Source organism: Suncus etruscus (genome assembly GCF_024139225.1).
Source record: "Suncus etruscus isolate mSunEtr1 chromosome X unlocalized genomic scaffold, mSunEtr1.pri.cur SUPER_X_unloc_22, whole genome shotgun sequence".
NCBI classification, from domain to species: Eukaryota; Metazoa; Chordata; class Mammalia; order Eulipotyphla; family Soricidae; genus Suncus; species Suncus etruscus.
This window is the reverse complement of record NW_026060318.1, coordinates 293-14,356: the sequence shown is the minus strand read 5'-3', so window position 1 is coordinate 14,356 and position 14,064 is coordinate 293. Positions and strand designations below refer to the sequence as shown.

General features: G+C 45.5%; 1 protein-coding gene across 1 annotated transcript; it reads right to left on the bottom strand.

Annotated features, from left to right (window-relative positions):
- Positions 1 to 7,898: 7,898 nt before the first annotated feature.
- On the bottom strand, positions 7,899 to 10,294 carry LOC126000606 (cleavage stimulation factor subunit 2 tau variant-like). The gene is made up of 2 exons (XM_049767818.1): positions 10,138 to 10,294; positions 7,899 to 10,028 (listed from the first exon to the last, which is right to left on the bottom strand). Exons 1-2 carry the CDS (start codon positions 10,292 to 10,294, stop codon positions 8,032 to 8,034), a joined length of 2,154 nt encoding a protein of 717 aa, XP_049623775.1. The 3' UTR covers positions 7,899 to 8,031.
- Between the last annotated feature and the right edge of the window lie 3,770 nt (positions 10,295 to 14,064).

Here is a 14,064-nt window from a genome sequence, read left to right as displayed (position 1 = left end):
GTCTGAGCAGCCTTGCAGTGATTGGTGAAGAATATTGTCTAATTTGCATGCATAAAATCCTGCTTGGATTGGCTGAGTTAGAGAGGCGTCCAAGCAGCCTCGCAAGTGATTGATGCAGGATCGAGTTAGAAAATTTGTTTTGAGGCAATATTCAGACAATTTTTGTTTAGTGTCATACTGAAACGTTTTTCGGGAAATACTCGGTGTATAAGACGACCCACGATTTTCGGTTGACTTTCTTTTGTGTCAAAAGTTGTCTTATACACCATCAAATACGATATGTATGAACACTTATGTTATTACTTCAAATTTCGAAGTCTGGACTAATCACATATTCGACAAATGTACATAAAAATAAAAGTTTAGTATATATGTATGATTCAGTATTACACACAGGAAAATATATCTCGCAGTTCATTGCAACATAAATCAATCTGTCATGTTCAATAAATGCAACACAGAAGATCACACATTATTTTGTCAAGTATGATATATAGAAATAAAAAGGGAATATACAGTAATACACAATGACATGCTATGAAGTTGGGGTAATTGTTATTATGAAGTAGATCATAAGGTGTGGACTTAGGAGTTGTATAAGATGTATAAAGAAAGTGGTAGAATGTCTTGGCACATTTTAATAGGTTTGAGCATATATCAACACAATTTTGTTAATTTGATTGTATTCATTACTTTGTTGGGGGGTCACACGTAGAAGCACTCAGGGGTTACTCCTGGCACTATGCTCCGAAATCACTTTTGGCAGTCTTGGGGACCATATAAGATGCCGGAATTTGAAACACTGTCATTCTGCATGCAAGGCAAATGCCCTACCACCATGCTATCTTTAAAAATTTTTTTTGGTTTTTGGGTCACACCCGGTGCTGCTCAGGGGTTACTCCTGGCTGTCTGCTCATAAATAGCTGCAGGCACGGGGGACCATGTGGGACACCAGGATTCGAACCAATCACTTTTGGTCCTATCTCTCCGGGCCCATCTATAAAATATTTTTAAAATAGAATTCTAGGTCAGCTTGAAAAGTTCAAAGCCCCAAATGGAACCAGCGCAGGGCGTGTGTGGTAGGGCGTTTGTCTTGCACACTGACTTAGGATGGGCACTAAGTTTGATCCCTCGGCATCCCATCTGATACTCCAAGCAGGATGGTGAAGATGACAGTGCTTTAGAACCCAGACGGGATTCTTTCTGCAGGGCAATCAATTCTGGGCAGCAGGGGACACTCGCAACCCACCATTTCCTGCTACCACCCAAGAGCATGCTCAGAGCTTGGGAGGCTCTTTCCTTCAAATCTGGAATTTCCAATTGTTGGATAAAATCTTCAGAAGTGACATCCAGGGAAGGACATTGTTCATGTTCTCTGAGCTGTTACGAATATTTTATTCTATTTGGAAATTGATACAAGAAATAACTCATGATAATCATTATAACACAATTTCTGTAAACTTCAAAAGATGGAGTCATATTACACATTTGGTTTCTTTAACATAATGAGCAAACATTTTATGTAGAAAACCCAACTAGAAATGAATTTGTAAATCACAATGGCGAACTCAGACGCCTGACTGAGCAGCTGGACAGGTGTATCTTCAAGGTCTTCGTGCCCATCTCTTGAACTGAGAATTTCGCAATCAAGCCTGGCGATCTGCTGAGTCCACAGCAGTCACTGCCTGGAGGTGTCCTGTGAGACTGAGATACACAAGGGTTCACTTCTCTACCACTGTTGGAATAACCGGGTTTCCATTCTCTATTTTTGCTGGTGCTTGTCACTCATTGGATGGAAGCATCTTTGTGTTGCAGCATCTTTGGGGTTGTTCCCTTACCCTTTTTCCACCTTAGAGGGTAGTCTTTCTCTTTCCAATAAAGACTCCATGTCTGGGTGAAGTGGGTTGCAATATTATTTTTTACAGATGGGCTGACTGTTAAATCTCTTGCTAGAGGCTACAGGGTTGTAGAGGAACTTTCTTCAATCTGCTTTATTCCCTTCCGTCTGTGTCGATTATTTCCAGAGTCAATGTTTGCTTCAAGACTCAATTCTCGGGCCAGAGAGAGAGATAGCATGTAGGTAAATTGTTTGCCTTTTATGCAGGACGGTGGTTCGAATCCCAGAGTCCTATATGGTCCCCTGTGCCTTCCTGGAGCTATTTCTGAGCAGAGCCAGGAATATCCCATGAGCGCTGCCGGGTATGACCCCCAAACAAACAAACAAACAAACAAAAATAACCCGATTCTCCTCAACCCCTTGGAATTAAGGCATGAGACTCCAAATCTCATGGAGACGTATTTCCCCCATGGGGGCTGAGATGCTGAACATAGTGGAAAGTGCCTTCATTTAAGACCAGACTAGAGGCTACATTCCAGATTTCATTGTGCTCAGATATGCAGTGTATAGAGATTATGCACACAACAATATCTCTAGAGATAGTAATGATTGGGAATTCACATTTGACCTACCAACAGAATAGGGTTGTTCTTTACTGTGGTGGTGGCCTGGAAGCGAGATTAAAACAACACTCAACATTCATAAACCAAGTTCAGTCTTCTTGAAGAGCATAGAGATTTAATAAAAATAATCCAGTCAGTAACCTGAAAACCAATTGTTTTTTAATTTCAAAAAATAGAAGCAAATAGAGAGAGAAACTTGTTGGAACAATCCTCTCATTCTAACATTAATGCCTATTTCAGAATCAAATAAAAACAATATTTCTAAGGGCTGGAGAGATAGCACAGCAGTATGCCGTTTGCCTTAGATGCCAAACAACGGTGGTTCAAATTCTGGCATCCCATATCGTTAAATTATTAGTAAATTGATTCCTAGATTCAGGCAGAGAAGTATTATACTTAAGATGAAGTAATTGGGGGCCGGGAAGGTGGCTCTAGAGATAAGATGTCTGCCTTGCAAGCGCTAGCATAGGATGGACCGCGGTTTGATCCCCTGACATCCCATATTTTCCCCCCAAGCCAGTGGCGATTTCTGAGCGCATAGCCAGGAGTAAGCCCTGAGCGTCAAACGGGTGTGGCCCAAAAACCAAAAAAAAAAAAAAGATGAAGTAAGTGAGGGAATAATTATATATCCTGGTAAAAAAAAAAGACCTTCTTGCATGTATTTGTGTTTTGCTTTGAAATAACTCCTGGCTCTCTACACCACTTAGCTTTCTACTTGTTAGAAGCAAAAATTTTGAATTTGTCATCTTTTTATCCTCTTAACCATGTCTGCACTATTGTGTGCATCTGCATTTGCTTACAGACTCATGTCTCTAATGCCCTGTATTTATGGCATGAAGATTCCACTTAAGTTGATATATTTCTTATAGGTAACCACTCATATACAGCATTTACACAGCAGAATATCTCAAACTTGAGATACCAATGAGACTGGGAATTCACCATTTGAGCTAACAACAGAATCAAATTATTTAACTGCAAGTGTGGTGAATGGCAGAGAAGAGAGATTTATACAGCCCTACGATTCATAATATTTTTAGAAAAGAACAAATTTGGGGCTGGAGAGATAGCACAGCAGTAGGGCATTTGCCTTGCATGCTGCCCACTCAGAAGGGACCTGGTTCTATTCCTAGCATCCCATATGGTCCCCAAGCCTGTCAGGGGTAATTTCTGAGTGCATCTGCAGGAATAACCCTTGAGTGCTTCTAGGTGTGGCCCAGAAACTAATGAAAAATCAACAAATCAATAAATAAATAAAGCTTAAAAATGGAATTTTTAAAAAGAGAAAATAACACTTTCTATGCACACTTCCAACATATTACTTTGAGGAAAATGAAACAAATAAACATTTAAAACGAAGAAAAAGTACATTTTAATAAAAAAAACTTATCAGAGTTGAGAGAGTGAAGTGGGGAGTTGGAGAGTGCAGCACACATCTCACACATGAGCACTGCAGGCTCAGGATGAGTCAGTTTCTACGTAGGACAGGCAGCAGCAGCAGAAACACCCAACCGGCTGGATAAATGTCCTAAGTAGGTCTCGGGTGGCCTGTGAGCGGTCCATAGTTTGGGGACCCATAGTTTGGGCTAAAGCAAATGTCTCTAGGCACCCCTCAACTGAGTCATTTGCGTATCATTTCTAAAGGGCTGTCCAATGGCATAAGGATCCAAATGGTTCCCACCAGTAATGTAGTGATGGGTCTCAAATGCCTGTCCCTTGTGGCTCTAATCTCTGTTCATGTCCTCTGGTTTTCTGCCTCCCATGTCACTATTGTCATCTACAGTTCTTGGGTTGGGATGCTGAAGTTCAGTTGACCCCGACCCCATTCCAAGGACTACATTGGTCAAGGTTTCTGAGCCACAAATGCCAGATTCCAGTAGAGTCTTAAATATCACCAGGTCCAGCTGAGCCCACCAAGACTACAAGAATGCGAGTGCAAGTCAGCACTGCCAAGAACAGTCTGGATGTTCCCTAACTGCCCTTGAGTATCCTGGGTGCAGTGGTCGTGGAGTCTGCTGATATAGTAGAGCATATGCCGAATATATTTGAAGTTGCAGCAGATTCTGGGTGCACGTGTTCCTCTGGTGCACACTGTGCACAGGTGCCCCTGGCACCACTACATGTGGCCAAAAAAACTTGAATGGAGTAAGTAAATGATTCTTTAACCTTCCCTGTGAAAAATGAGGCATTGTTAATAGAACATGTCAGGTATTTCTTTTCCTGAGGAAACTATCTTATGCTAGGAAAAAAATAAAAATGCTTGTATTAAAAAAGAAAAAATTCTCAAGATTTCCATCAAAAGTGTGCATAGGCTTTTCTGCCCAAGACAGCCCAAAAGAAGCCACCAAACACAATCTCCTGGGCCCAAACCCGGAGAGCCATTATAAAAGACTGCTGCCTGGCTCTCTGTTGCCTTTCTGCCCAAGGCAGCCAAGAAGATGCCATTGAACATAAACTCCAGTACCCAATCCCGGTACAGGTCCCACCCAATATGGTGGAGCCAGAAGAGTGCAGCAGCTCCGCTTAGCTCCATGCACTTCGCATCTTCTGAAGTTAGGCCATGAACCCAGCACAGCACATAGTAAAAACCACTATAGAAGTGTTGCAGTGGAGAAGCAATGCATGATAATACCACAATAGAGAATGAAGATGATCTGAAAAGAGTATGAATATGGAGGATGCTCAAAGAACTCAAAGCAAGCATAGATTGATCTGAACAGACCATAGTGAAGAACTCACAACTGAAATAAGAGGTCTGAAAATCTTAATGGATGAAATGTACACCTCAATAAAAACCCTCTCCAAAGGCGTAACAGCAGCTGAGGATGGACAGATGCAGAACCACTGCATACAGCAGAAGACACTGGAAAAGAACCTTTAAAGCAAATGATCAAACAGTGAATTGACAACTCAAAATATTTGAGCAGTTGAAAATAGAAGTCTTTGATAAATACAACAGGAACAACATAGGAATCATTGGAGTCTCAGAGACTCAGGAAGAGAATATTAAGAAGAGTTGGAGAAAGTGTGAGAAGAGAAGAGGAAGAAGAATATGAAGAAGAGGAAAAAGAAGGGGAAGAAAAAAAGAAAAAAGTAGAGGAAGGAAAAAGCAGAGGAGGAGGAAGAAGAAGAATAAAAGAAGTGGAAGAGGAAGAATAAAAGGAGGAAGAAGTGGAAGAGAAAGAAGAAAAAGAAGAGGAAGAAGAGGAGAAAGAAGAGAACAAAAAGAAAGAGGAAGAAGGGGAAGTAGACGAGGAAGAAGTAGATGAACAGGAGAAAGAAATAGAAGAGGAAGAAATAGAAGAGGAGGAAGAAGGGAAGAAGAGAAGACCAAGAGAATGAAGAAAAAGAGGAGAGGTAAAAAAGAAAATGAATTGAAGATATTTTAAATTTATTTTGTTTTATTTTATTTTTGGTTTTTCAGTCACATCCTGCAGTGCTCAGGGGCTACTCTGAAATCGCTCCTGGAATACTCAGGAGACCATATGGGATGCCGGGATTGGAACCACTGTCCATCTCCATGCAAGCCAAACGCCCTACGTCCATTCTATGTCTCTGGCTTCTGAAGATTTATTTTTAATTTCTTTTCTTATATATTTTTTTTGGTTTTTCGGGCCACACCCATTTGATGCTCAGGGATTACTTCTGGCTAAGTGCTCAGAAATCACCCCTGACTTGGTCGGACCATATGGGATGCCAGGGAATCGAACCACAGTCCTTCCTTGGCTAGCACTTGCAAGGCAGACACCTTAACTTTAGCGCCACCTCACTGGCCCCTAATTTCTTTTCTTATAATATTGTCTTTGTTTAAGAACTGTGATTATAAACATGTCTGTATTTGGGTAAAAAGAGAGAGATCTTAAAAAAAGAACAAAGGTGCATAGTCTTTTTTTCTGTCTTAAACATTTTTATTTATCCACATTAAACAATGCAAATATTGTACAACACTTTTTTCCTTAGAACCCATAGATAAAACTTTGGGATAAAGCATTTATATTACAAAATACCCACATCAGCTTTGTGAGTAGTATTAATGAAGACTAGCACACTCGTAAAGCAGAATTAAACCCTTCAATTTGGGGGAAAGTATATAGAAAACCTGGGACATGGTATGAACAGCAGAGATAATACAACAGTGGCAAAACAGGAAGTAATCAGTATATGAAGTAAAATTTTTTAAATTACCTATTTAAAATGGAAAAACCTTAAATGGGGACAATATTCATCTGCTATCTTGTTTCAAGTGACTTTTTCCCCTTTTGTAATGGGCTTTTCTTCTACAGAGAAAGAGTACTGAGTTAACTGGGTATTTATGCTTTTTCCAATTACTATTTGGTCTTTTACAGATTTTGTTACCATTTTCTCGAGGCTTAAAAATAATCTAATAACTCGAAGGGAAATACTAAGCCCCTACCTTCCTATTTTTAAATGCCTCATGGATTATTTTTATTAGGACTGCCTTTACTATCTGTAAGAAAATAACAACTGTGCAGAGAATTTATACCACTACAACAGTATCTCTGCCTGACTGGACTTCCAAATTATTCTGCTAATGTATTAAGTGACCAGAAATTTTTGGGGGGGAATTAAGAAAAGTGAAGGACATTTTATTAAATGTTGCTTTAATACTTGTAACTCAATTATGATTAACCTGGTGGATACCATCTGTATATATAGAAGCTAGTTACCAGGAACATTTGTACTTTACTGAATGAAGCCCTCTGTTACTTATTAAGAGCTCAAAGCTGTATATACTATTCAGCAACATTAACTAGTAGTCCTTAGGCAGTAATTTTTACAAATTACAATGTAAGGTAAGTACTCAATTCAGGTTAAGAGTTTAAAAACTACTGGGAAATATAGTGTTTTATAAAATGAATCTCATCAGAAGAGACTTAAACTAGTTGTTGATCCCAGACCTGGGTCAGCAAAACCATGACATTTAAGCCAGGCCACAATTCTTATGCTCTCTAGTGGGGGAGCAGGGAGAAAATGGACAGGGACATGAGACTGGAACCAGACACATTCCTCAACTTTTCAGGTAGCAGTTTTAGGGGAAAAGTAATCAAAACCACAAGTTTAGACTTCTGCCACCAGGTCTAATATTTTAAAATAATTTCAAAGAAAATGTTTAGCCAGCACAGCATTTTATCGCCCTAAAATAGGATTTTATATTTTAAATGGCTCACCAAAAATGTATCTTAAATACTGAGGTAAAAGTTCTTACACAACCACAAACAACTGTTAACTATCTTAGCATATTACCATTTAAAAGATGACCTTAATCGTTGCATTTTCATTGTTTTAAATTCTAAAAATGCCATTAACAATGTACATTTTTTGACTGCATGTTTTTGTAATCTTTAGTATAAAGTACTCTTGTTATTTTTGCACCTACAATGAATCAGTGAACAGGCAACCCCTTCCTCCCTCAATGTAAACCAATTAAAAAAATGAGATTAAGTTTTGAACTGTGGAATACCACTAATCATTCAAGTTAGCTATCTGCGCCCATTTTCCATACTACAGAAAAAACTTTGGGGCCTACTGTCAAGTATTCTCTAAGCCCTTTCAAGAAGCCCCAGTGGACTTCTGGATCTGCTCCTTTAAGATCAGGATACTCTGCCTTTGTTCTGGAGGCAGTATGGCAATCTGATCAGCGGTAAGTTGTAGAATCTGCATGATCAAAGCTGCCTTTTCTTGATTCTGTGGAGTTACCTGGCTCTGCCCGGGGCTAAAACTGCTGGGCTGGCCTCCACCTTGCTTACCAGCTCCCTGCATACCAGCCCCCTGCATGCCTCCTCCTTGCATGCCAACTCCCTGTAAGCCTGCTCCCTGCATACCAGCTCCCTGGATGCTTGCCCCCTGCATGCCAGGGCCCTGCAGGACAGCTCCTTGCATGGCAGCTGCAGGATTGCCCACCGCAGCAATATTGGGGACCTGTCTGGGCCCCTGAGGACGACCTGCCCCCATACTAATGGGTCCAGGACCCTGAATTCCACCAGTCATGGGGTCTCTTGAAGTGGGAACAGGGCCCCTGATCTCCATTCCTCTGCCTTCCATCGCTCGTGCTTCCATCGCTCTGGCTTCCATGGCTCTGTTCTCCAGGGCGCAGGTCTCCATTCCTCTCCCTTCCATCACGCGGCTCTCCAACACCTCAGTCTCCAGAGCAGGCACCTCCAGACCTCTGGTATCTCTGCCACCTGTGCCATCCATTGGTAGACCTCTCTGATGGAGCATGGGCCCACGGGGCTCCCCAATGAGCAGCCTGGGATCTGCCATCGGGCCTCCTCTCATCTCATGCACCGAGGGGCCGTCATGCCCAGAGGCATGGCGCATGGGGGGCCCCTGATGTGGGGGGCCCAAGTAGACTCGGGGCTCCTCTTCGGTGACGGAAAGCAAAGTCCCTCCACGTGGGTCATTGGGCGCATCTCCCAACAGTCCTCGAGGTGGGAGGCCGCCGGCAGCCATGGGTCCACGGGGCATGGGGGCTCGGGGATCCGCCATCTGCACCTGCACTTGCACTTGCCCATGCTCCAGGGGCACCGGCCCCACCACCCCTGGCATTCCAACTTGGGGTTGCATCGCCCTGCCAGGAGTGAGAGCGCCGGGACCAGGTCCAGGCCCGGGTCCGGGGACGGCAGCTGGCATGGGCCCGGGAGCGGGGATGCCTCCTTGAATGGGGGTCTGCATGAGAGGCAGAATATCCTTCACAGGCCTTCGAGCCAGATGTTGGGGCTGAGGCGCAGACGGATTCGGTTGACTGAGCAGCACCCCAGGAGCCTGACAGAGCCCAAGACTGGGCCCAGGGCCAGGGCCAGGGCCGTGTCCGGGTCCAGGGCCGGGTCCGGGCCCGGAGACGGGCTGGTTTTTGCCTGGGATGAGAGGCGTGACGTGGACCTTGCGGAGCAGGATCTTGAGGGCGATCTCGGGGTCCACGATGCGCATCACCACCTGGGCCTGGAGCAGGGCGTAGGCCAGCTGCGGGTTCTGCAGCAGCATGTTGCGGGCCTCCTGGTGGCTGTTCTGCACGCAGAGCTTCATCTGCTTCATGAGCTCGAACATATGCTCGGGCGGGAGGCTGGCCACGGCGCGCGTGATGGACTCGGGGGCGTCCTCGGGGTCGATGGGGTCCCCGTAGGGCGAGTCGAGGACGGGCGCGGCGGGGCCCAGGCTCTTGAGCTCCTCCTTGTTCTTCTCGCTGGCCGCGTTGTCCACGCGCAGGGCGCGCCCCCTGAACTCGCGGCCGTTGAGCTTGCGCATGGCGCTCAGCGCCGTCTCCTGGTCCTGGTACTCGCAGAAGCCGTAGCCCTTGGGCTTGCCCGTCTCGCGGTCGGACACCAGGCGGAAGCTCACCACCGAGCCCACCTCCGAGAGCAGGGAGCGCTCCATGGCGGGGTCTCGCACCGCCAGGCTCGACATCTTGCCTCCGCGAGCGGCGTCCTCTCGCCCGCCCTCCGCTTCCGGTCTGCGGCGGAAGTGGTGCTCCCCGTTCGGGTGGGAAACGTGCGTTCCGGTGCTGTGCCGAAATGGTTCCGGCTTCTCCGCGGACCGCGAGAACTTTGGTTCTGCACGTGAAATTCGCTTGTAAAAGACTCCCCGGTTCTGTTGCTTTAGCGGTTTTCAGCGCATCCCTGTCAACATCTTTATTTCTCTCTAGTTCCTCATTCTTCTGACTGTATTCAGCGAACTCAAGACCGCCCGGGAAGGGTAGGTGGGGGTTTGTCCTCAGTAAAGATGGCGGCGCCGGCTTTACCGCGGGAATCGCGGAGAAGCGGTCTCGCGAGATCTGGCTGAAGCGTGCATAGTCTAAGTACTGTTCAGGCCTGCTCATCTAGGCAGTATGGAATCTACCAAATTTTAGTTCTTTAATAGACCAAGAAATTATTCAGGTCATCATGTGGGCCCATGGTGGGTGCTAGAAAAAGAATACGTTCGGTTACAGAAAATGGTAGGTTCTGATGCTAAAATTCTTTTCATTTTTATTTTGTTTTGTTTGGAAGCCACATCTACTGGTCTCAGAGTTTCTTCCTGGCTCTCAGCTCAGAAATCATTCTTGGCAGGCTCAAAGAACTGAGTGGGATAATGGGGATCAAACTGGGTCAGGTACATATGGGCAAACACCCTCCTGATATGCAATCTCTCTGTTCCTAAAATTCTTATTTTTTTAAGTTAAAATGAATAAAGCCAGATAAGGTCAACATACACTCACAACTCAGTTCTGTTGCCATGACACAGAAAAAGAGGACGGGGGTGTCACACCTCACTTTGTTACACTACAGGGCAGAGGAAGGTAACTACATAGACTAAAGAGGTAAGGGGCAAAGCCACTCTGGGTGTTGGAGAGAAGACGACCAGGGTGTGAAGGGGTAAAGAGTGGGAGAACTAATTGCCGGGACATGCTCGTGGGACACTCCCCAAAATCCCTTGAGAGCATTTGACTTTCCTCACATCTTCCACAGATGTGGGGTCTATGGTGAAATGAGAGTGGGAAGAAAGATCCGAAGCAGTCAGACATCTGACAAGACTCTTATTCTGTTCCCAGCACTCAGTATTGTGGTAACAGGCATTCTCTTTTTTTTTCGGTTTTTGGGCCACACCCGCCAATGCTCAGGGGTTACTCCTGGCTATCTGCTCAGAAATAGCTCCTGGCAGGCATGGGGGACAATATGGGACACCGGAATTCGAACCAACCACCTTTGGTCCTGGATTGGCTGCTTGCAAGTCAAACACCGCTGTGCTATCTCTCCGGGCCCAACAGGCATTCTCTTAATCAAGCACACTGAGACGATCCATGGTGGGCAAACATGGAGCGTTTTTATTTACACTACTTAGTCAGACGAGGTAAGTACCCTAGACCAAGATTAGGGTCTAAAAGTCGGTTTTAATAGAACAATACTGAAAGGTCATGATGAATGGACTTCATGCTCAAACTATGGGGGGTGCATACCTCAAAGAACCTTATCAATATGGCAAGTAAGGTTCATCCATAGGCCAGACCAGAGGGGATACCTTTCAACCTTCCCATCCACATGCAAAAGCATCTCTCTATTTTTTTTGTTTGTCTGTTTTGGGGCCACATCTGGTGGTGTTCAGGGGTTATTTTTGCCTCTATGCTCAAAAATCACTCATGGCAGGCACGGAGGACCATATGAGATACTGGAGATAAAATGCACTACTTTTTTTGGGGGGGCCACACCCGGCGATGCTCAGGGGTTCCTCCTGACTGTCTGCTCAGAAATAGCTCCTGGCAGGCATGGGGGACCATATGGGACACCGGGATTCGAAACAACCACCTTTGGTCCTGGATGGGCTGCTTGCAAAGCAAACGCCGCTGTGCTATCTCTCCGGGCCCGCCAATGCACTACTGTTGTGCTATTTCTCCAGCCCCAGCGTCTCTTTATAAATAAATTAGTTTATATGAATACCATGGTGAAATGGCTGTTCATAATACAATTTGGTACGTTTTTGTTTGTTTTTCACAATTGCAAAGTTGTTCATGACTGAGTTTCAGTCATCCAATTTTCAACACCCTTCTTCAGTGCATGTTACAAATCCAGGAGAACCTCAACAATACAGGCACTACATTTCCAACTCAACAGCTACTGAGGAAAACAGAACATCAAGAAAGCATCCCACACCCGTGTCTGATGATGCTCATGGAGAGTTACTTGGAGGAGCTTGCAGGGGTGAAATAGGTCAGATATATGAAATAGAGCAAATGGGTCCCCGTGAACGAGGCAGAGATTATTTGGAAGTGAGATCTGTTTCTCAGGTTGTAAAAGGTGACTTCTTCCAACTCATAATCTAGGAAAATGCCAAAGTGGAGTTTGAGAGTGGGCAAGAGGGAAAACGTCTTGCTCACGAGTGGGCACCAGGTGACAGGCAAGTTTCTGCAGAACACAGCCTGTAACGCCTAAGGACCATCCACTCAAGCCATCAATTTTGACTTGATAGGAGCATTGGCTGCCATCAAATCCTTCAGCACCCAGGATAGCTACATGCGCTCTGTATGTGTTGGCAAGAAAACCAGGGTCCCAGGCTGGTTCTCCTGGCAATAGAGAACCAATCTCTTTTCCTGGGAGACAAACAGACCTGGATGTGCCGTCTCAGGATTCATGGTGACATCCATCTGAAATCTGCTCATAGTATTCTGCAACCAAAGGCATGTGGGAGGAAAGTGTGGGTGAACTTGGGGTGCTGGCAGAAGTTTTGGGGGAGCTCCTTGCTTTTGCACTTGGTCCTACTGCAGCTATGCATTCCTGACCACCTTTAGAAGTGTCGGTCAGCCTTCAGAGAGAGCAGGGTGAGGGTGCTCAGGCTGGTCTTGAACTGGAGCCCAGCCCAGACAGCTTTTCATGTTTCAGATCACTCTTTGGAAAACAGCCCTCATTACATCCAGTTGGATCTTAGCCAAGGCACCCTACTCTGATCGTAGGATATGCTTTATTCCCTGGAAATTGCGGCACAACTCCTGCCTTTGACTCTCCGTTGTATTTCTCCATCTTTGTCCCTCCCACACCTGCCTTTCAAAGACCATTTCTGCCTCCTCCAGCTGCTTCCCCATTCACCCAGGCAGCTCTTGAATCTCTGCCCTGTGGTGAACATCACTTCCCGTGATGGCTGTCAGGAAGTGGCCTTGTGGTCAGGGGAGGCATCGCACTGGCCACATAGCAACTCCAGGTCGTCCTCACATAACAGGCTCAGGACATGCTGGTGCCTCTCACAGTGGCCTCTGCCCTCTGCTGCTTCTTCTTTATTTTTCTCCTTCTCCTCCTCCTCCTCCTCTTTCTCTTTTTCCACTTCTGTAACATTCAACCTTTTGCTGGGAAGCTGCTGGACCAGGTCAATCATGTTCCCTGGCTGTGTGTTCTTCTGGGGGTGCCCATGCTTGCAGGGGTGCAAGCACACAGGGCAGGACAAGACATCCTGCAGGTGCTTCCAGTGCTGCAGCAAGTCTGAGCCACAGCAGTTGTGGCCACATCCCAGGTTCACGGGCTCCTGAAAAAAATCCTGGGATAGGGACAGCGGACCTCTGCATGAAGCTCAGCCAAAGAGGCCACCAGGGCTATGTCTGTGCCTGGTTCCAGGTGCAGGAGCAGGGTAGACTCATGCCAGGACATGTGCAGCAGTGGGAATGGGGTGGGGTGAAGAGCTGCAGCTCTGACCTCCTGGTTGGAGGGGAAGCTGCAGTTCATCCTCTGGTCGGTAGAGAGCACCACTACCAGGAGAGATGAAAACCTAAAGCAATTTTGGGATAGAAATGCAAAATCCAGATTGTGGCTAATCCTATGGCAAAAGCCACTTGTGTCTTAAGGGGAAATATATATGTATATATATATATGAACATCCTTATAAATGACAATGTGCAGGGCCAGGCGGTGGCGCTAGAGGTAAGGTGCCTGTCTTGCCTGCGCTAGCCTAGGATGGACCGCGGTTATCCCCCAGCGTCCCATATGGTCCCCCAAGTCAGGAGCGACTTCTGAGCGCATAGCCAGGAAACCCCTGAGCGTCACCGGGTGTGTCACCCCCCAAAAAAACAAATATATATAAATGACAGTGTGCTACTTATATATTTTACTCTTATTCTGTCCCAGGTAAGTT

Coding starts and splice junctions, on each gene's coding strand:
- LOC126000606 (XM_049767818.1), bottom strand. CDS start 10,294: ATGAGCAGGCCTGAACAGTACTTAGACTATGCACGCTTCAGCCAGATC. Junction 10,029..10,137: donor TCTTGAGTTCGCTGAATACA/GTCAGAAGAATG, acceptor TTTCACGTGCAG/AACCAAAGTTCTCGCGGTCC.